We start from the raw sequence: 23,822 nt of genomic DNA on the forward strand, positions 1-23,822 counted from the left end.
GATTTATTCACAGACAATGCTGATTTATTTTGCATATAATCTCATATACATCCAAAAACTCTATTAATAGGTATGCACACGTGCATTTAGGTTTACAGAGAATCCTTGTGTTGTGTTAATTGAGTACCTCAGATATACCATATACTGCTTCAGCTTTTCAGAGTAACAATGGACCTCATTCTCGAACATGTTCATAAGTATCTTTGTAATTATCTTTGTAAAAGGTTTGTACTAACAGATTTACGAAAATCCTCTTCTGGATTCCTGAACGCATGAAGCGGTCTTCGTAGGTGGCCAAAATCATTGCAGCTAGGTTCCCATGAATGAAAAACGTCACTCATTCTTAACCGCGATTAAAAGCATTATTGTAAATGATCTGTAAGCATTTTAGAAGCTATGGTATCTGTGTCTACAATTTTTTTTTTCCTGTAGCCTTTTTTAGCTAAAGTCAGCTATATAATTTTTTTTTTTTTCACTTTTAGTTTTAACTTAAAACCAGGCCTCCTTGCAGGACGCCCCAAAAAACAAGAAACAGGTAAAAAAATAAAAGTTTAATTCTAGCAGTTCAGTTCAGAGTTTTTATTTGCCACATGGAATCATACAATCAGAGTTTCTTCATTACACAATCATAAATATCATTCCATGGACAAAAGGAGCAGGAAGAAGAATAAATCTTATAGTTACCTGCCCCTTATTCCTAAACTAAACAAGTATTTACTTAATGGTCGGCGTACAACCTAATTTACACAAATAATAATTTATACCATTATACCATTATACAAGAAACACACAATCCACAGTTAAACAAGAAAAAATTTAAGAATAATAATAATAATAATAATAATAATAATAATAATAATAATAATAATAATAATAATAATAATAATAATAATAATAATAATAATAATAATAATAATAATAATAATAATAATAATAATAATAATAATAATAATAATAATAATAATAATAATAATAATAATAATAATAATAATAAAGAATAAAGAATAAATTAAAGAGAGAAAAAAAGAAAATATCTCACTATTCAGATCACATTTGATTTTCATACTGACTAAATATAATTTTTTAATAATTTTTTTTGAATTGATAAACACTATTACATCCCTTAAGCTCGCTATGGAGAGAATTCCACAACTGTACACCAGTCTTACAGTATGTGTGGGAGAAGAGGGGCGGTTTACCTGAAATGAAAGGAGTAATGTTTTCCATTCTTTACCCCACAGGTCTGAGAGCACCGCTGTGGCTACGATGGAGAATGACAGAGTCACCGCGACCCCGGCCTGAAAACACAGGGACAACAACACCAAACCTCAGGTCTAGGAAGGCAAGACAGCTGTCATAAGATGAATCGTTGATACGGATTTATACGGATTTACATTTCAATACACTGTAAAGTTAACTTGTTCATTCGTTCAACAGCATGAATCGCAAATAATCCAACTTCACCCACGACAGTCACGTTACAATTTACAAAAAGACCTAAGATTCTCGATGCAGCTGAATGAATTTGATCAGTATACTGTAGCTGTACAACTTGTCAACAAAAGCACACAAGGAAAGGTTGCGCAGTTACCTTGTGACCCCAGTGTAAATGCAGCTTCTGGCCTTCTGACAGCAAACAGACAGCCAGCAGCTGCACGGAAAAACAAATGCAAGAGAGCTAAGAATACTTCTAAGAGGAAATTGGTATCTATCTTCTTGTCTGACTCTGTAGAATACGGTAACCTCATTTCCCATAATATTGGCATGTTCCTGGTCTTCCTTTAGTTGTTTAGTTAGTTAGTTATTTCCCAGAGCCTCCTTAGCTAATGAATACTTTCTGAAAGGTTTACTTTTAGAAGGGCGGTCTGAGGCACTCTTAGCTGTCCCTCGTAGCTCATCCTGTCACAGTTTGAGCCTTATTAGACAACCATTTTGCTTTTCAAATCAGCATTTTCACCACAGTGCACATCTACTAGCTTACCTATGCAAATTACATCATTAGTTCAATATTAACTTCATGAAAATGAATGAAAGACTCAGAAGAAGCTTCTATCCCCAGGCCATCAGGCTGCTAAACGAACAATGAATACTACACAACAACAACCATCAAACGCACATAGCACACACATCCACACGCACACACTCACTTTAAACAAACACACTGTAGCACCCACTCCACACACTTTATAGCACACACTCACTTTAAACAAACACACTGTAGCACCCACTCCCCACACTTTATATTTATTGATGAAGGATTGCACTACAACTCGTACACCTTACTGTAAATTGTACCTAAATTGTACCTCATCCCATTTCTGCTTTGCACTATATAGTACTGTACATTAGTACACTGCATAGTATTGTATATTACATGGTAACTCAGTTACGTCTATTCTGCATCGAACATTGTACATATGTCTATACTGAACACTGTGACCTCATTTTCTACTTCTAAATTACATGCTATACTATGTTATTTGATACTATCTTGTCTAGCACAGTCTCTGGAGCGTAACAGTAAGAAGCATTTTGTATGAAAGTATTCTGTACTTCTGTATGACAACTATTAAAGAAACTTGATCAAAATAACCTTTCTGTGCGGATGCACACCATGAGAACGTATTTTCACCTAATCCCATCACAAGGATGATAATAAAGTAGGCCCTATGAAAGTTGATAATATTATTACATTTAAGCTAGCCTACTATCTTGGGTAACGTGCATGCAGCATTGCTTATCCCAATTAGCCTATGCAAATTATAAAAGCCATTCATAAATGTCTGAATTGGAATAATTTACAGGCTGTGTTCTATTATTCCCTCTGCTGGCGCCGGCCACTGAGCAGACGAACTAGGCTGTGTTCTGTTTGCTCCTTATCCTGGTCCCCTTCTTTTCCTCACTTCCTCAGCCGCCTATAAGGCCTTCTGTTCCTCTGAGCAAGGGGGCGAGTGGTTGAGGGAAGGAACACCGTGAAAATGTAACACACCCCAGTCATGTCTGTTGCTGGAGTGGAGAATATTTGCCACCACATTGTGTTTGCTGGGCAAACTAGGCTGTCAAATGCTTTGGCAATATTTCACTTAATACCCGCTTTAACACTATTGACGCAGGTTAAACATGCCACTGCATTCCCGGTATAGAATCAATCATGGTAAATTTCCACAGACATGCTTTTGCCTTTCATCTACATTTTTGCACTGCAGAAAAAGGCCAGCGGGAATCAGTGGATATCATGCTGCAGTTGTGTAACCAAAGCAGATTAACATTAGACCTTTGTTTCAGTAAGAACAAAATTATGTATAAATGCATATCCTTCTTCCTTGTTCATAGTCTCAGACTATGGCTTATACATCCTGATGCTCTTTGTTATGTTTTGTGTAAAATATGATCGATGATAATTAGGGATGCTCGATATTGGCTTTTTTACCGATACCGATATACCGATATTGTCCAACTCTTAATTTCTGATACCGATATCAACCGATATCAACCGATACCGATATATGCAGGGTTTCCCCCCCAAAAAACGTTATAATTTCAGGTAATTAACATTACATATCTCGTGTGTGGAATTAACACAACATTATGCATACTTTTGACAATAAATAAAGTCAGAATTTGTTCTTACTTGCTTGCCTGGGTAAATAAAGGTTATAGAAATGTAAAAAAAAAATAAAAAAAAATTGAAAACCCATACCAATATTTTCCGATATCACATTTTAATGCCGATATCGGCCGATAATATCGGACATCCCTAATGATAATGTATTTATTATCACAAGGTCTCATCTCGACTCTTAAAGCAGATGATCTTTACTAGGCATAGCTTCCTCTTCTGCGATATTAGATTGTTGTAAAATGATTATGACAACACTCGTTAAAACTTAAAACTTAATTCATAAGCCTATACAAACGAGACAATCGATTCGCATGGCATTGATTGATACACTTTTCAGCACCACAGTGAAGGACAGCTCCGATTTACAATGTAGCTTTGAAGCTCAGCTGTCTCTTTAGGCAACAGTTAAGTGTAACGTTTGGGGTTTGCTCTCCTCAGGCAGCAAACCTCTAGCATTACCTGGTGGGTAATTGCCCTGTCTACCTGTCCTAATTACATTAATTTGTACCTGGTGTAACTCGTTAAATGTCTCCTTATATTCTCTTCTGTGTCACACAAACACCATCAGTCGATCACTGAAACTGTCCGTGAGTATACCTACATGTTGCATGATTTTTTTTTCGTAGTCGCAGTTTGCGAAGACGCTCTCTGATTGGCTATCCCGCGTACAGCGAAGACCCTCTCTGATTGGTTTAGCTCCGAAGGGCTCTGGGATAGAAATGTCCGCCTTGTACATATATATTCTCTGCTTCGAAGTAGGCTGGTAAAGCTATGCCTCCTAAAATGTGAATCGGAAATACAGAAATACCGGCTACAGGCTTTCCGGTTTCCGGGCACCCCCTGATCCGTTTATAGTCCCCAGCGAAACAAACAACAAGCAGGTCTGTCAGCCTGTCGAGGGAGGCGATAACGAGGTTGTTTCTGGGGGGGATACATTTTCATGAGCACCGTGTCGTGATTTCAGGGGCGGGACTTCCTACCTGATTCCCACTTTCGGCCGTAGTGCTTTACCAGGCTTTATCTGTCGAGATAAAGCTGGGAACGAGGTTAGCTTCGAAGTGGTTATGCTTTGGCCCTCTTTCGAAGTGGGTTATGCTTAGAGTTATGGTTAGGGTTACTATGTACAAGGCGGAAGAGACCCTTCGGAGCTAAACCAATCAGAAAGGGTCTTCGCTGTCGCGGGCTAGCCAATCAAACTGCGGCTACGGAAAAAAATCGTGCCTACATGTTTAGTCTTATCGTGTTTTGGAGATGGAGATTTCTCCCCTTTTGTTTATCCACCATCGTGTGCGTGTTCATTCAGCTACTTGAATTGAAGACGTAGTGCTTTATTCGTATCTGTTCTGTACTGCACCTGGGGTCCAACACACCTACCAAACCGTAACAGTTAAGGTATAGTCTGGGAAACACAAGCCCCTTTTGAAAGGTACACCTTCTACCAGGCCCGGACTGGCCATCGGGAGCACCTTCTACCGGCCTGGCCTGCACAGATAAAAAAAAATATATATATATATAAAAAAAAAAAAAAAAAAAAAAAAATGTATATTATTATTATTTTTTTTGCCAGGCGATTGTTTCTAGTTGTGGCGGCGGCGCGATAGTTAGATAACCTAGATGGGTGGGGAACAACCAGGATTTCACTGTCTGCCACAGTTGGAGAACTATCTGACTCTCTCTCTCACGGGCCGGCGGATCACACACACACAATGGAGCCGTGCTGCCGCTTGTAATTGGTGGAGGCGGGACCAGGCGATACAACTGATTGACAGCGGAGGCGGCGAATGGAATGGCAGACGGCACTCAGATGCAGAATAACAGCCAGGCAATGAGCCAGGTAGTGAGGGACTCGGGAGAGATACGGTAGAGCGAAAGTCAATTAACGTTGATGTCAAGATGGACAGTGGAAGAAAGAGAAAGGGTGGAGGAGAGAGGGATAAAACAAAGAAAAAGAAAGGCCCTTACAGGAGAGAGTGGTTAACTGTATTATAATAGTAAATAGAAAAATATGTTGTGCTCTTGCTTTTTTCTTTTTGAAGGTGGAGAGAGTAGCATTGCTAGTGCCACAACAGTTTTATTTGAGGTCCATAACAGTACATTGTACTAAGCAATTGTTGGCTCATTAGTTTGTGATTCACATGCACTAAAATTCACCAGAATGCAGGAAATTAAGTCTTTGTAACAAAAAAATTCCTGGAGGGGGACCCCCAGACCCCCCGCTTAAAAAGTGGCCTGACTGGGGCTATATTTCGCGCTAAATCTCCCGGTATGAATTATTTCCCCAGTCCGGCCCTGCCTTCTACAAAGGAACCTTTGTAGAAGTTACGGGGAAACCCAGCCCTGATCTGTGTCATGTACACTGGTGAAAAAGAAGATCTGATTTAGACCTGCAATATAAATCCCTGGCTATCGCAGTATTGATCTCAGGCTTCCCTCTACCCCTTAACCCTTTCACTACCAGACTACAGAATGGTTAACACTTTCACTACCACACTACAGAATGGTTAACACTTTAACTACCACACTACAGAAGGTTACTACAGAAGGTTAACCCTTCACTACCACACTACAGACGGTTAACCCTTTCACTACCACACTACAGACGGTTAACCATTTCACTACCACACTACAGAAGGGTTAACTCTTTCACTACCACACTACAGACGGTTAACCATTTCACTACCACACTACAGATTGTTAACCCCATCACTACCACACTACAGACGGTTAACCATTTCACTACAAAAGGTTAACCCTTTCACTACCACACTACAGAATGTTAACCCTTTCACTACCACCCTACAGAAGGTTAACCCTTTCACTACCACACTACAGAAGGCTTAACCCTTTCACTACCACACTACAGACGGTTAACCATTTCACTACAGACGGTTAACCCTTTCACTACCACACTACAGAAGGGTTAACCCTTTCACTACCACACTAGACTGTTAACCCTATCACTACCACACTACAAAAGGTTAACCCTTTCACTACCACACTACAGAAGGTTAACCCTTTCACTGCCACACTACAGGTTACTACAGAAGGTTAACCCTTTCACTACCACACTACAGAAGGTTCTATTTCATTCTGGCCTCCGCTCAGCGTCAGTCTGCACTCAACTCGCTCCAGTGACGTGCACTGAATAAAAACTTCACAATGTACCTTTTGAGAGAAAACGGTGCTTTTTCAATGTATGTGATGTATAGATTGGGGAGAGATGACCACAGCTAAAAACGGTGGTAATGAAATGTGCATGGTTCGCTTTAGAAAACGGTGATAGAAGAAGAGGCAGTAGCCATCACTGCAGAAGGTTTAGCAGCCAGCCGAATGTTTACATTCCTTGTAAGAACATAGATAACAGAGTGTAGGCCCAGAGCAGGAGGAGAGGGGTGACCTCTTTAATGCAACAGTGGATGAAACGTTTAATGGTGTGAAAGGTTAGCAGTCGTCATGACAGCACGTCGCATGACAACCAGGAGAGGGGCGGGGGGCCGTCGTTGCTACGACGAAGACCTATAAGTCGAACGGTGTTTCCGGGTAGGGCAGACTAAAATCTGACTGAGACTAAGAGGGAAGAAACCAGAAGAGACTCTCTCCTCTCATTAGAGAGAGAGGGGGGGGGAGGAAGAATGCCACGACATCAGTAGCTTCGGCTACCACGAGGATGGTCTTAGGCTAACGAACAGGCCTGAACACTATTGGACTGAATCACAAAAGGACAATCTGAACACACCGAAAGATCATTAGAATAGACTCTTCAAGGACGATACAATTTGATAACATCTGATAACATCTGATTATGAGGTTTCTGTTTAGAGAAATAAAACAACGCTTTTCCTCACAAGGTATCTCACGTTGTCGAAGTGTCGAATTCTTACAGAAGTGGAGGAGTATTATGGTTTATAGATTGCACTAACGGGGGGGAGATAAGGATCTTATCTACCAGTATCGGAGACGTCAGGACCATTAAAAGTACACAACGCAGAGGAATTGGATGGAGAGCCAAACAGACAAAGACGTGATACTGGCCAGTTTGATCAGAATCTTACAGATGATGCCGTTGGGACCCGGATTTGCAAGAGATTAAAACAACGGGAACAGTTGGTTGTTGATGACAGCCGGATTTGCAAGAGATAAGAACAACGGATAAAGACTTTTTCAATAATGGGGCGACAGTGGACAACAGTCATCAATGTGTGGGAGAATCATGATCGAAGCAAGGCCGGCCAGCCCTGGGAGAGAGCGGCGAGTCGAGCGGTCTGGAGGCGAACCAGCGCTGTAGGGGAAACAGCGCTCCAATCAAAAATGTGAGTTCACTGTGCACACGGTTGTTTGATCTTTTATAGCCAAATAAAAACGAACAGATAGTGAATCCGTAAACGTAAACATTTCTAGTTTGACACAGAGCCAGCTGTAATAATATGAGCAGAGAGCCATGGTGAAAATCGAGGGTGTTATCTACAGAGAATGAAAAGCAAACGAGGCAGGCTGCACAGTTTTGGTTTAAGGAGGGTAAATGCGAGATGAGGAAAGGGGGGGGGGGGCGCTTGAATCAGATCGAAAAATTGTTATGGCGGGACTGTTTTCATAACAGAAGGAAAGTCGAAAGGAGATTGTACCAGTGTGTATTATGTCCGATCAGGCAAGAGTATTAGTCTGAGAAAGCGTCCCCTGATAATGGATAGGAAAGAGAGGAAAACAGCAGTGTTTTTAGGCCTTGGAAGGAGGGGCAGCGTTCGTTTTGTTTGTGAGAGAGTAGCCATTATGAGCGAGTCAAAATGGCCGTGAGCACCACGAGGAGATAACAACAGATAAAGAACCAGGAAGTGACACGTCAACTAAAACACCATGGAGGAGGAGTAGGTCGCCACCTAGTGGCGGAGGGGGGGTAGTGCTGGGGAGTTTCCATTACCCATAGGGGAATATTTAGAGTTTAATTCAATTAAGGAGTTTAATTGCGGAGGGGGGGGGGGGTAGTGCTGGGGAGTTTCCATTACCCATAGGGGAATATTTAGAGTTTAATTCAATTAAGGAGTTTAATTGCGGAGGGGGGGGGGGGGTAGTGCTGGGGAGTTTCCATTACCCATAGGCGAATATGTCGAGTTTAAGTTAATTAAGGAGTTGAATTTTTTCAAAATTACCAACTGCTTGTGTGTATACACGGTGGTGTATGTGAGAACTTTGTAAAGGAACTCAAAGTAGGGTATATAGAGCGACGGGACAGCTCCAGGGCGACGGTAGACAGCCCCGTAGGGTATATAGAGCGACGTGACAGCTCCAGGGCGACGGTAGACAGCCCCGTAGGGTATATAGAGCGACGTGACAGCTCCAGGGCGACGGTAGACAGCCCCGTAGGGTATAGAGCGACGGTGACAGCTCCAGGGCGATGGTAGACAGCCCCGTAGGGTATAGAGCGACGGTGACAGCTCCAGGGCGACGGTAGACAGCCCCGTAGGGTATAGAGCAACGGTGACAGCTCCAGGGCGACGGTAGACAGCCCCGTAGGGTATAGGGCGACGGACAGCTCTGTTGTATGTTAGATGATAGTACGAGTACGTATGTGAGTTAGGAGCAGGGAACCAACCTGCTCTGTTGTATGTTAGAGCGATGCAAATAGTTTTAGGCACTGATTCTGGGTTTTTTGGTTGTTGCACTGTTTTTGGGTTATCACAAAGAGGCGGGAAGAGGGTCCGTGCGTGAGGATACCAAGTGCGTGGGATGCCAAAAGATAGGGGGACAGGGCTTATGTTGTGTGCTCGGTTGTATGTTATTATCATAATAATAAGATCGATATACAGGTTAATTAAATAAGTTTAATTATGAAATAAGAGGGAGTTCGATCTCCAGTGGGGCCTTCTCACACCTAATAAATAGGCAGAGTCTTGAGGGGACACGTCACCAGAAAGAACTGGCGCGCGCTGGGGGTCAACCGTGGGACAAACGTAGAGCGCCGAGTGGGTATCGTTTAGCTGCTGGTGTCACGCCGGAAGACAACAAAACAGGGAACAGCCCTGTAGGATTAGATATGGGTGTTGAGAAGGTGGGGGACTAATAGAGAACAAATAGCGCCATGGGCTGTAGGACACTCACACCGTCCAACAGTCTGAAAGGGCGTGGCCATGGCAGGGGCTTGCAGAGGGGAAAAATATATAGAGAACGAGCTGCAGGCCCAAAGCCACGGTAGACTAATAGAAAACACAGGGTCGAGTGTACAGAAAGACTGCCGGTGTTGTGTTTCTGCTTTCAAGGGGGGAATGACACCGACAGCGATGGAGATGGCCAGGAGACAGACTGGAGGAGGAGGAAGCCGCAGGGGCCAGGCACCGCAGCCTGGTACACAGATGATCCACGACGAGAGGGAGGAGACGGCGGCGGTGGAGATGAGCCTCAACCAAGATGACCGACAGGGCGGAGATGACCGACAGGGCGGAGATGACCGACGAGGCGGAGTCCAGCGGTCGCAGGCGGTGTTGCCCAGGGGAGAACGAGGCAGACATCGGAGGGGCCTTCACGGCGGAGATGCTGTTTAGAGAGCGTTTTGAAACAACAGATCACGGGCGGTGAATCATGAACAAACAGGGACTTCCTTTCAGAGTCAATCAGGAGATCGAGAGACGAGACAACAGCGAGAAGTCCTGTGTTCATTGATTAGGAGTATGAGATATAAATGGAGGATTCATATATAAGATATATGTATAGAAGGATATATATATATATATAGAAGGTAGATATAACTGAGAACAGTAGAACAACAGGATATAATTATTGGGAGCAGACAGGGGGGCTCCAATGGTTATGAGTCGTTGGATGTTGTTGGTTTTGGTGGTCGGTTTCGGTTCCCTTTGTGCACGAAGGGGGGCGCAAACAGACATCAGGCAGCAGGATCACTGGGTTGACCGTGGGCCGTCTTCGTTTCTTGTGCACGAGAGACGAGGTTGGTTTGCTTCAACCACAGGCTATTTTTGGCATAATTAATTGAAAAACCAAATAATGATTTATGATTCTGAAGGGGTGATAAGAATCAAGGGGGGATTGAGAGAAAACGGTGCTTTTTCAATGTATGTGATGTATAGATTGGGGAGAGATGACCACAGCTAAAAACGGTGGTAATGAAATGTGCATGGTTCGCTTTAGAAAACGGTGATAGAAGAAGAGGCAGTAGCCATCACTGCAGAAGGTTTAGCAGCCAGCCGAATGTTTACATTCCTTGTAAGAACATAGATAACAGAGTGTAGGCCCAGAGCAGGAGGAGAGGGGTGACCTCTTTAATGCAACAGTGGATGAAACGTTTAATGGTGTGAAAGGTTAGCAGTCGTCATGACAGCACGTCGCATGACAACCAGGAGAGGGGCGGGGGGCCGTCGTTGCTACGACGAAGACCTATAAGTCGAACGGTGTTTCCGGGTAGGGCAGACTAAAATCTGACTGAGACTAAGAGGGAAGAAACCAGAAGAGACTCTCTCCTCTCATTAGAGAGAGAGGGGGGGGGAGGAAGAATGCCACGACATCAGTAGCTTCGGCTACCACGAGGATGGTCTTAGGCTAACGAACAGGCCTGAACACTATTGGACTGAATCACAAAAGGACAATCTGAACACACCGAAAGATCATTAGAATAGACTCTTCAAGGACGATACAATTTGATAACATCTGATAACATCTGATTATGAGGTTTCTGTTTAGAGAAATAAAACAACGCTTTTCCTCACAAGGTATCTCACGTTGTCGAAGTGTCGAATTCTTACAGAAGTGGAGGAGTATTATGGTTTATAGATTGCACTAACGGGGGGGAGATAAGGATCTTATCTACCAGTATCGGAGACGTCAGGACCATTAAAAGTACACAACGCAGAGGAATTGGATGGAGAGCCAAACAGACAAAGACGTGATACTGGCCAGTTTGATCAGAATCTTACACTTTACATACCGACATCCGTCTGACCACACCCCCATCCGCTACCTACATAAGCAGGGGTGGGGCCACACACTCATCTCCTTCTCAAATTTCATCCACAAAGATAGTGCCTGTTATATACCCCACTTGACGTGGAGAAAATATTTAGTCTGAGGAAAGGAAAACAGAAGAACAAGGAGATACGTTGACATTATATCTTTATTTTCTCTCTCACTATTTTCGAGAAAATACAGCGATATTGTCTTCGTCACTGGAGTGTCTGGAAGATGATGATCATTCTGACCTCCACCGGCTTTTTCGTATTAGGGGCTCGCTCCGCTGACATACTCCCCAACTGCAGTCCTCCTTGCTGCGGCTGGATGGGTATTGGCCGTCCGGTCATACAGCTGGACTGTGGGAAGCACCGGCTGTTGTGAGAAATCGGTTGCTTCCGGGTGGGGTAAGTACTGTTTTGCTTGCGAGCACTGGTTGTCTGTTTATGCTATGGGGGTTAGCTGACAATTTTACGAACGCCGACTCCGGACTGGGGTCCTCTGCTCGGCTTCTTAAGCGGCGGATGGAGGATCTTGGTCTGATGCCCATGATGGTCAACCTAGTGGGCCGCGACCGAGTCCTGGTTAAAACCCGGGTTTCTCTGGACGAGCGGATGCTTCTCTGTCCCGTGCAGGCCCCATCTTTCACATAAATGTGGAAGTACACCCTAACGAGGAAATGTGGGCATAGGATCTTCTTTATCGTTCCATGTTCCATGTTCAAGTCGGCTGCAGCCCGGATGGGAATTGTGCTGGCTCCGCTGTATGTCTGGTAAATCACAGTTGAAAACTGTGTTTGACATTTCTTTTTCTCTTCCCTCTTAGGATGGGGAGGGATTCAGGCGGCGGCTTGTCTGAAGTGTGGCTTGTTATGTCGTTGTGTACAGTTCAGGTGATAGCTGCTTAGCTGGCGTGCTAGTTTGTGGCCTACTGTTGTTAGCCAGTCAGCTGTTAGCTGCGGCGCTAGCTTGTTGTGTTCACCAGGCTAGTAAACGTTAGCTTGTTGCTATCAGTCGGACGGCTGTTAGCTTAATGCTACACTATTGAAACGTTACTGTGACTATAACATGCCTTAAACACTCTGACTACGACGTCATCTTTGACAGAGGATGTTAGTCGACCCTACACCCGGGTACCAGTGCCAGCGAGGACTTCGTCAACATGGAGAACGGCGGCTGGGTGGCGTAGCGGACATACCCTCGTCATCAACGCAGGAGATGCTGGGTTCAACTCGGTGTCCCGTTAACCAGTGTTGCTGTTCTCTCGGCCTGCGTTCAGGGTGAAGGTAGGAGTCCTCCGGACTTTAAACACTTCTTCTTTTCTTCCCTTCTAAATGTTTTGTAATAACGATGTTTCCAAAACATGTGTTGCTGCAATACATTGAGGATACGATGCGTGTTGTGTGTGAATTGTCTTGTCACTGGTATAGCTTTCTCTCTGTAGTAAATCAGCGTTGTTTTTTACATGTGTAAAAATGATCTGGTTTGGTTGTGATGAGAACATGTGTGTTCATGTAACGTTGTACCGTGGGTGAACTCACAACTAAGAGGGTTAATTAACCTGTAAAGCTATGCTTAGTGACATGTGATTGAGGAATGAATCTTTTTTCTCAGCCTGTGATGACAATGAACAGCATGTTCACACATTGACAGAGGTGCCTGTTCGCCTTGGTCGTATCAAGGGTAAGATAGGAGGGGTGACCCCCCGGTTTCCCTGGGGCTTCCCCCCCTCCTCTCAGACATGTTTGGTTACAATATATTGTGTCACTGTGTTTGTGGGGATACGATGTAACCCTCAGCTTAATTGCTGGGGTTGTGCTTTCCGCTTGAGAAACTATTTTTTCCTAAAGAAAAGGTTGTTTGGTCACTTATCATGTGTGCTTAGCAAGGTCTGTGGCCATTACATAATCGAGGTTCCTCTGTAGTAGGAGTGTACTTTTGCCATTTTTTGTTGTGATGAAGGGTTGTGTGTGTCTTTGTGATCTACAACTGGGTTAGGTTTGGCCCACAGAAGCACATGTGTAAGTCTGGACCGGGGCTCTTAAAGGGGCCCTCTCTGTTCTGTGTTTTTCCTTAGTAAAACTCAGGTAGCAGGTTAGTACATGAGCTATGTGAGGCTGTTAGATGCTTCATGTAGCATGCTATGACTGTGTCATGCTCTATTTTGTCATTACATCGTATCATGGGCGAGGGGTCGTAAAGGGATGAACTGGTAATCCTTTCCTCCCCTTTTCTGATTGGTCAGGGGTTAAAACCACCTGTCCTTCAAGGTTCCTGTCACGTTGCTGTTCGGCACGTTACAGGGTAGGGGGGGGGGGGGGGTTCCTGGTCCCACGCCCTGGAAGATTGGGCGTGTGCACCGCGGAAATTCCCCCGCCATAGAGTACGTCACTGGGTTGTTCAGGTCCATGTTATGGATCTGTTTCAGGGAGTTGTCAGAGCTCCTCCTCACGAAGCTCCTCCTCAGGGAGAAGTGCCTTCTATGAGTTCGGACTCTCCTTCCCAGTGAGGGAGCCTCCTCAGAGTTCAGAGCCTCCTCCTCAGATTGTCAAGGTGAGTAGAACTCAAAAAAGGAGTTCTGCTCTATTGTGTGTGTATTCGATTCAATTCGATTATTGAGTGTGTATTGGTTCAGTGCCTCCTCCTCGGAGAGCTCTAACCCAAGTGTTACATAGCTCAATGTTGCAATATATTCTTTTCAATCTATACAGCTCGCGTGGGAAGTCTCTCTGGGGATTTCCGTCTCCTCCCTGTGGCGAGGGTGGCGGGATGTAAAAATGTAAAAAAAAATTACTCTCAGCTGCGTCACGTGGGATTCATGTCAGTCTGTGTTTCTTCCTTTTTTAAATAAAAAGAGGAAAGAACATTGAGCACGACGGCTCCGTGTCGTTCTCCCAGGCGACTTGGAGGAACAATGTCTGGTGTCTTGCTAGACTATCCATTGATGTGTTTGGGTCTCGACGCGTACATAGTGCTGGCTCGGGGTGTTTCTGTTAAGAATCACGGGGCGCGGGGAGCTCCAGTAGCTCACCACGTACCGCGAGTGCTATTTCAGCGCCGTGGACAACCGTGCTCGTCACGGATCTGGGGCTGAGCGAGTTCGAATCCCGGACTGCAGCCGTGCCTTTCCCAGAGTGTCTTCCCCCCCATCTGAACCCTTTCAGCCTGCTTCTGTCGGTCGAACTTGACCAAGTATAAAAAAATGCGATAAACGTATAAAAGAGCCAGGGAAATGGCCAAAGTTTAAAAAAAAAAGAATCACGGGCGCCCCAGTGGCGAACCACATAGCGCGCTCAGCCGCGACACGGGCGACCCGGGTTCGATTCCCGAATCCGTCGTTATTTCCCGAATGTCTTCCCCCCACTCTGTCTCCCATTTCTCCTCTGTCTCTCCCTACTGGACTGCCCAGTAGTAATAAAGCGATAAAACGCCAAAAAATAAAATCTTTAAAAAATTTAAAAATAAAGAATCACGCAGGGGGCTAAGTACGCCTTGGTTGCTCGTTATTAAAACAGCGTTTTTATAGGGCAACTGGGATGGAGTTTTGTCTCTTCCGAGGGCCAGTTTACTAGGTTGTCTCGATGAATTCTCGTTCATATCTGGGGGATGTTAACGGAATAGATCAGAACATAGGTAGAGGGGTCTCACGCCCTTGGGGTGGGCCACTGAGCGCGGTACAAATGGGACCGTCTGGGTGGTGCCCTCTTTTCATGTTTTAGATCGACACGCATACCTACCCCCTCTTCTGGAGTGGGCATGTCGGCGTGGTTAGGGCACGGGACTGGTTTTGGTCGCGCTGGTCCGGGCCAGTTAACCCGTTGTCCGCCGGGGACGCAGATCTGCTGTTCTGGTACCCTGAGGGACTTTGCTTTTTTCGGGGGGAAAAATGCCGGGTCGGCCCGGGTGTCACAGGGTTAGGCGTTATGGAGACCCTTTGTTGGGTACACGTTGTACCTAACACTATCATAAGGGGCTGGTTCTCTTTTCTTTCGCTCCTCTCTCACGCATGGCAAAGAGGGGGCTGTTGGGGTGGTCTTCTGGACCTCCTCTGGTAACCCTGTGTGCTTCCCGAGCCGCCGGGCCCGGTCCGAAGTAATGTTTCGTTGAAACCGTAGGCCTGGGATAACCCTTTTTGGAAACTGAAACACTTGTACTGCGGTATAGCTGGTGTATACCCGCAGGTGTGTTTTGGAGTTTTTCTTGAGGGGTTATAGGAACAACCACCGTCTGTGTACCGAGAGGGTGGTTGATTCCCTGGTGTGTTGGAGCAGAGTCAACTCCCGGGTTACCCGGTTGAGTGTGCCCCTGCATGTTCATGACGTCTGCCAATCGTGTCAGCCTTCTCTGCCTCGACCCCTCTGGGTGGGTTTTTTTTTATGGAGGCTTTGTCATGGTGCGCAACAATGCCAGCATACGCCCCTTCCGCCGGGGGGCTGTTTTTAGTTGACCCCTTTGGTGCCTGTCTCGTCCGCAGTGCTCCAGGCTCGGGTCTACAGCCTGCTGCCTGGTTTCCCCGGTGCGCTGCCTGCTTCCGTTGGTTAACCTTTTGATTGCTTTACGGCCATGCTGACTGCCTGTGTTGCAGGGTCAGTGTGCCAGGCGGTGTACTAATGGGGGGAAAGGGCCCGCTCTTGGAGGGGCCCTGTCCGAATACGCTGGCGATGTGGGGGGCGGTGTCACTAAGTGACCGCCTGGTGGGGTCTTGATGCCTGGCGTCATTGACCTCTCCGGGCCCCCTTTTTCCAGGGGATCCAGTCCCTTCAGTGGGTCTGGGTCTTCCTTCGCACTCCGCTGCTACGGCCTTGCCACAGGGTTGAGTTTGCTCTTGACCCCGTGATTTTGGGGGCAGTAACGAGGGTTGTTCCTTCCGTTCGTTCCCTGGTGGCATGCGGGTTGTGCGTGTGCGTAGTCGTGGGGTCAAGCTGCTTGAGTTCCTCTTCGCACGGTCGGATCCGTCTCCCTCCCGTCCTCCAATAGGGAGGGTATCCCTCCATTAGGGAGGGTCGGGGGGCTCGGTCCTCCCCTGTCTGATGGTTGTGGGGGGCCTCAGCGGGGTACATTTGTCGAGCTTCTGGCTTCCGCTCAGCTCCTCTTGTGCAGACTGACGCTGAGCGGAGGCCAGAATGAAATAGAATGTAAGGTTATGTATATAACCAAGTTCTATGAATTCTGGTGACGCTTAGCGTCAGGACGCCGCTGCGGCCCTTGATTTTTCCTTGTGGTGACATTTTTGGGAAGGAGATGAGTGTGTGGCCCCACCCCTGCTTATGTAGGTAGCGGATGGGGGTGTGGTCAGACGGATGTCGGTATGTAAAGGTACATTGTGAAGTTTTTATTCAGTGCACGTCACTGGAGCGAGTTGAGTGCAGACTGATGCTGAGCGTCACCAGAATTCATAGAACTTGGTTATATACATAACCTTACGTTAACCCTTCACTACTACACTACAGAAGGTTAACCCTTCACTACCACACTACAGAAGGTTAACCCTTCACTACCACACAACAGACAATTAACCTCACTTTATTTAGCTATTTCTTTTGTTGATATGATGTGTTGGTTGGAGTTGAGATAGGGAAGGGGCAGCTATTGCTTGGCCACACCCCAGCAGTGTTAATTTTGGCAGCTATTTTCATTTGAGGTTTAATCTTAGTCATGTGTCAAGTGCTCCTTTTTCGTTTTCATCATATTTAGTCATCTTCATTTATTTTTCGTTTAGTCAGTTTTTTTTACGTTTTTTTTATTGATCTTTTCCCCCCTCCTTTTTCCTCCAATTTTCTCCCATCCCAATGTTAGTCGTTATGCCAATTCCCAATCCCCTTCCTGGTCGCTGCGCACTTACCCCCCACAGTCGGTCTGGGAGAGTGGAGGCTATCACGTGCTCCGACACACGTCTAGCCAATCAACCGCTTCTTTTCACCTGGCAGCGCGGACTCTCACTGAGAGGGTGTAACGTGTGGAAGGATCACACTAACCCCCTTAGATCCTATCCGCGCTGAGCAGGCGCCCCGACCGAACTGTAGGAGTCGCTGTTTACAACGACCCGGACCCACCCTGCCACCTTTCCCACCCTCTAATACTGCCAATTGTATTAGTGTGAACGGCCAGCCAAGCTGGTGACACGCCGGGAGCTGGATTCGAACAGGTGAATCCAGCGTCTCCGGTGTTGGTGACGAACGCAATCTCCGCTACGCCACCTGACCGCCCTCGTCAGTTTCAGTCAACTAAATGTCTGAGCATTTTAGTCTTAGTCAGTTTTTGTCTCAATTTTGTCTTTTTTGTTTTAGTCTAGATTTTGTAGACGAAAACGGATGACATTTTTGTCTATTTTTAGTTAATGTACTAAAAAAATTATATTATATAAATTATAAAACTTTTTTTTTCTTTTCTTTTTTACAGCTACTGTTTTATATATACTGTTTTTTAGTAATAACTAGAAAGTAATGGTATTTATTCAACAACAGGTGATTGTATAGATTAGTATTAGTATCATTAAATGACAACTATGCTTCACCCACGGAAAGGTTGTTGGCACATTGGTTCCACACGGACATTATACATTGTTGCACTTGCTTCCAGAAGGCTCCGTTTAGGTCAGCTAGTAGCAGAGGCTCTGTTGTGATTTTTAATGCACAATAAATATTCAACATTCTCTTTTGAGACTCCGCCTCAGACTCTTATCATTTGGCACTAAAAGCTAAACATAATCACCAGTATGGCTGTCCGCAACATGTCATTAATTGTGTGCGAGAGGTCGATCAGTTAGCCACATTAGCGTGAGCTAGGTTAACCAGTTAGCGTGAGCTAGATGGAAACAATGTAACGTTACTGGTGAAAAAGTGATTTACCTTGGAATACTCCTTTGCCAACTTGCTGTACTTTGCTTGCAGGTCTGCAGCTGGATTATGAATAGTCCCAACTTTAGCCAAGGTAACGTTAAAGCTAAAACTAGCTTTTCAAATAGCTCTTCAGCTAATGCTAATAACAGAGCTCCCCGTCACACTGCTCTGTCGGGACGATGGCATTAAGAAAGGTTATAATTATTTTGTCTCGTCTTGTTTTAGTCAACAATATCAACATACATGAAGAGAAATTTCGTCCTGGTTTTTGTAAATTAAATTTTTGTGTCCTCAGTTGTGGTCAACGATATTTAATAAACTATTTAGTCTCATTAGCGTGACATGGTCTTCAATAACGTGACGTCACGTCTCGTTGTCGTCATGAAAAAAACCTTTGTTGACGAACATCTTTCGTCACCATTTTAGTTGACAAAATTAACACTGCACCCCAGGCTCTGCCAAGAGAGTTCTGGAGAAATTGACACTATAATAAGTTACTAAACTCAAACCCATACATCAGACCAAAACAAAAAAAGTAAACAAGTGCAATAACAAGCAGGGCTCTTTTTCCTAGAGGTCGCTGTATGATGGCCTTACAGATTCCATCTTTAAAACCCCCATGCTGTTACTGTATATTTACCAGTAGCACAGTGATGTAGGTGAAGAAGGCTGCAGCGATTACCAGCAGCACCACAGACCAGGGAAACCAGAAGCCCAGGTTCCCAAAGTTAAACCTGCACAGGAGGAACGTGTGTGTAGGGGGAGAGAGAGAGAGGTGGGGAGAGAGAGAGAGGGGGAGAGAGAGAGGTGGGGAGAAGGGAGAGAAAGAGAGAGAGAGAGAGAGAGAGAGAGAGAGAGAGAGAGAGAGAGAGAGAGAGAGAGACACACACACACACACACACAACAATAACACAGCAGATGTAAACAGGATGACACAGGGTAATTCCAGGCAGCAGAGATCTACAAGTCAAACTAGAAATACATCATTATACGGTAATAATTGGAAGATTGGGCGTGTGCACCGCAGAAATTCCCCCGCCATAGAGTACGTCACTGTGCGTGTCTCTGTTGGTAAGACTTCCGTGAGTTGTTCAGGTCCATGTTATGGATCTGTTTCAGGGAGTTGTCAGAGCTCCTCCTCACGAAGCTCCTCCTCGGGCCTTCTGTGAGTTCGGACTCTCCTTCCCTGTGAGGGAGCCTCCTCAGAGTTCAGAGCCTCCTCCTCAGATTGTCAAGGTGAGTAGAACTTCAAAAAGGAGTTCTGCTCTATTGTGTGTGTATTCGATTCAATTCGATTATTGAGTGTGTATTGGTTCAGTGCCTCCTCCTCGGAGAGCCCTAACCCAAATATTACATAGCTCAATGTTGCAATATATTATTTTCAATCTATACAGCTTGTGTGGGAAGTCTCTCTGGGGATTTCCGTCTCCTCCCTATGGCGAGGGTGGTGGGATGTAAAAATGTAAAAAAAAATTACCCTCAGCTGCGTCACGTGGGATTCATGTCAGTCTGTGTTTCTTTCTTTTTTGGATAAAAAGAGGAAGGTACATGAAGTACGACGGCTCCGTGTCGTTCTCCCAGGCGACTTGGAGGAACAATGTTGGTGTCTTGCTAGACTATCCATTTATGTGTTTGGGTCTCGACGCATACATAGTGCTGGCTCGGTGTGTTTCTGTTAAAGAATCACGCAGGGGCTAAGTGCGCCTTGGTTGCTTGTTAAAACAGCGTTTTTATAGGGCAACTGGGATGGAGTTTTGTCTCTTCCGAGCGCCAGTTTACTAGGTTGTCTCGATGAATTCTCGTTCATATCTGGGGGATGTTAACGGAATAGATCAAAACATAGGTAGAGGGGTCTCACGCCCTTGGGGTGGGCCACTGAGCACGGTCCAAATGGGGACCGTCTGGGTGGCGCCCTCTTTTCATGTTTTAGATCGACACGCATACCTATCCCCTCTTCTGGAGTGGGCATGTCGGCGTGGTTAGGACACGGGACTGGTCTGGTCGCGCTGGTCCAGGTCAGTTAACTTGTTGTCCGCCGGGGATGCAGTTCTGCTGTTCTGGTACCCTGAGGGACTTGTGCTTTTTTCGGGGGGGGAAATGCCGGGTCGGTCCGGGTGTCACAGGGTTAGGCGTTATGGAGACCCTTTGTTGGGTACATGTTGTACTCTGCACTATCGTAATGGCTTACGGCCATACCAACCTGTACACGCCCGATCTCGTCCGATCTCGGTAGCTAAGCAGGTTCGGTCCTGGTTAGTACTTGGTTGGGAGACCGCCTGGGAATACCAAGTGCGGTGTGCTTAGGGCTGGTTCTCCATTATTTTCGCTCCTCTCTCACGCGTGACGAAGAGGGGGCTGTTGGGGTGGTCTTGGACCTCCTCTGGTAACCCTGTGCTTCCCGTGCCGCCGGGCCTGGTCCGGAGTAAAGTTTTGTTGATACCGTAGGCCTGGGATAACCCTTTTTTCTTGAGGGGTTATGGGAACAACCACCGTCTGTACCACGAGGGTGGTTGATTCCCTGGTGTGTTGGAGCAGAGTCAACTACCGGGTTACCCGGTTGAGTGTGCCCCTGCACGTTCATGACGTCTGCCAATCATGTCAGCCTTCTCTGCCTCGACCCCTCTGGGTGGGTTTTTTTTAATGGAGGCTTCGTCATGGTGATCAACAATGCCAGCATACGCCCCTTCCGCCGGGGGGGCTGTTTTCAGCTGACTCCTTTGGCGCCTGTCTCGTCCTCAGTGCTCCAGGCTCAGGTTACAGCCTGCTGCCTGGTTTCCCCGGTGCGCTGCCTGCTTCCGTTGGTTAACCTTTTGAGTGCTTACGGCCATGCTGACTGCCTGTTCTGCAGGGTCAGTGTGCCAGGCGGTGTGCTATTGGGGGGAAAGGGCCCGCTCTTGGAGGGGCCTTATCCGAATACGCTGGCGATGTGGGGGGCGGTGTCACTAAGTGACCACCTGGTGGGGTCTTGATGCCTGGCGTCATTGACCTCTCCGGGCCCCCTTTTTCCAGGGGATCCAGTCCCTTCAGTGGGTCTGGGTCTTCCTTCGCGCTCCGCTGCTACAACCTTGCCACGGGGTTGAGTTTGCTCTTGACCCCGTGATTTCGGGGGCAGTAACGAGGTTGTTCCTTTCATTCGTTCCCGGGTGGCATGCGGGTTGTGCGTGTGTGTCAAGCCACGGTCTGCTCACCCTGTGCGTTGAGTTGCTTGAGTGCCTCTTCGCACGGTCGGATCCGTCGCCCTCCCGTGAACCTCCAATAGGGGGGGTATCCTCCATTAGGGAGGGTCGGGGGGGCTCGGTCCTCCCCGGTCTGATGGTTGTGGGGGGCCTCAGCGGGGTACATTTGTCGGGCTATGGCTCCCGCTCAGCCCCTGTTGTGCAACAGGTGCTGAGCGAGGCCATAACGACACAGAACGTAAGGTTATGTATATAACCCAGTTCTGTGAGTTATGGTGTGCTCAGCACCTGGACGCCGCTGCGGCCCTTGATCTCGCCTTATGGTGAAAGTTTGGGAAGAAGGCGAGTAGGTGACCACACTCCTGCTTATGAAGGTAAGCGGATGGGGGTGTGGCCAGATGAATGTTGGGATGTAAAGGTACATGGTGGAATTTTTTATTCAGTGCTCGTGCACGAAGTGAAGTACAGTGCATCAGGTGCTGAGCGCACCATAACTCACAGAACTGGGTTATATACATAACCTTACGTTTTGTTTTGTTTGGCTTTGGCAATGTAAACGTATGTTTCCCATGTCAATAAAGCCCATTTGAATTGAATTGAATTTCTGTTACATAAATCAAATAAAGAAATGTATTATACAGTGAGACTGAGCCTGCGCATGAACTGGACTATTATGTAACATCAAAAGTGAAGGCTGCATATTGTAGTTAGCAATAATCTAAAATAAACAATTATACATTGGATAAAAAGACACAGGCCTGCTAAATTCACATTAGCTACGACAGATTAACATAACTGAGAAGAAAGTTTGTTTTTCTTCCAAACATTTGTTTATGTTGCAATTATTACCAACTATGCAGCATTCACCTATCATTGCACATTAGAATGTTTCAGCTTCAGATGACAGAGATGATACAGTATAATATCTACAGTAAACTGTGAGAAAATCAGAAGCCTTATTGAGTGTAGATGCAAAGCAAGTAAATCATAGTAAGTGTGTGTGTGTGTGTGTGTGTGTGTGTGTGTGTGTGTGTGTGTGTGTGTGTGTGTGTGTGTGTGTGTGGGTGTGTGTGTGTAATAATAATAAATTGTATTTATAAAGCACTTTTCAAGAACCCAAAGACGCTGACAATGAGCAAAACGAATGAACAGAGAAACAAAGAACCACAGGGAATAAGCAACAGTATGAATACGCAGGACATAAAACCAACGGGTAACAAGTAACAGATACATAGTCCAGTAGGGGAACAGTCAGGGAAGTAAGGAAACTGAGGGGAGGGGGGGGGGGGGGGGGGCAGGAGAGGGAGAGAAAGTAGGGAAGGGGAGGGGAGGTGGTAGGTTGGAGGAGGGTGGTTATGGGTAGGGAAGGTTGTATGCTTGGGTGAACAGGTAGGTTTTGAGTCGGGATTTAAAGGTGGAGAGTGAGGGAGAGTCTCGGACAGTCTGAGGGAGGGTGTTCCAAAGTGTGTGTGTGTGTGTGTGTGTGTGTGTGTGTGTGTGTGTGTGTGTGTGTGTGTGTGTGTGTGTGTGTGTGTGTGTGTGTGTGTGTGTGTGTGTGTGTGTGTGTGTGTGGCGTGTGTGTGTGTGGCGTGTGTGCGTGCGTGCGTGCGTGTGGCGTGTGTGTGTGTGTATGTGTGTGTGTGTGTGTGGCGTGTGTGCTTACAATCATGCATACCTACCAGTCAAAGTCATTATAGTCATTCCGTGCTTCGCCCCAGAAGTAGAGAAACACCAGCGTTAGACAGAACGTCAGGATGAGCAGAGCGAAGCAGACACACTCCAGCTGCAGGGGTTAAAGGTAGCAAGTACAATGAATGAATGAATGAATGAATGAATGAATTAATGAATGAATGAATGAATGAATGAATGAATGAAAACTTTATTTAACAGATTGCAGAATGGGTACAATACAGTACGGCTCAATACACACAATTGTTAAGGGGATGCAGACCTGAGAAAGACGTTTGTCTTGTTTCCATCAGGGTCCCCCATTTTCAATTCATATAGACATTTATGACATACACAACATACATGACATTTATGGCATAGGGACATATAGGTATTTAGTACTGATACATTTGTGACATAAACGGTTTTCAAATATACAGTACTGTTACCCCTAGATCCTGACAGAGTATATACATATGATGGGGAGGGGACTGTACATTAGGAGGGGGTGGGTGGGTGGGATAGAAATATACATACGGCGGGGAGGGAATATATACATGCGGTGGGG

General features: G+C 45.9%; 1 protein-coding gene across 1 annotated transcript in view; it reads right to left on the reverse strand.

Moving 5' to 3' along the window:
* gdpd4b (glycerophosphodiester phosphodiesterase domain containing 4b) overlaps nt 1-23,822 on the reverse strand; it is a gene marked incomplete at both ends in the record, with an annotated part of 45,324 nt that overhangs the window by 17,602 nt on the left and 3,900 nt on the right. Inside the window, 4 exons of the mRNA XM_084320525.1 lie at nt 1,200-1,298; nt 1,592-1,651; nt 19,051-19,144; nt 23,266-23,369. Coding sequence (XP_084176651.1) covers nt 1,200-1,298; nt 1,592-1,651; nt 19,051-19,144; nt 23,266-23,369 — 357 coding nt within the window. The remainder of the gene's footprint in view (nt 1-1,199; nt 1,299-1,591; nt 1,652-19,050; nt 19,145-23,265; nt 23,370-23,822) is intronic.

Source organism: Notolepis coatsorum (genome assembly GCF_963971535.1).
Source record: "Notolepis coatsorum genome assembly, chromosome: 8".
Classification (NCBI taxonomy): Eukaryota; Metazoa; Chordata; class Actinopteri; order Aulopiformes; family Paralepididae; genus Notolepis; species Notolepis coatsorum.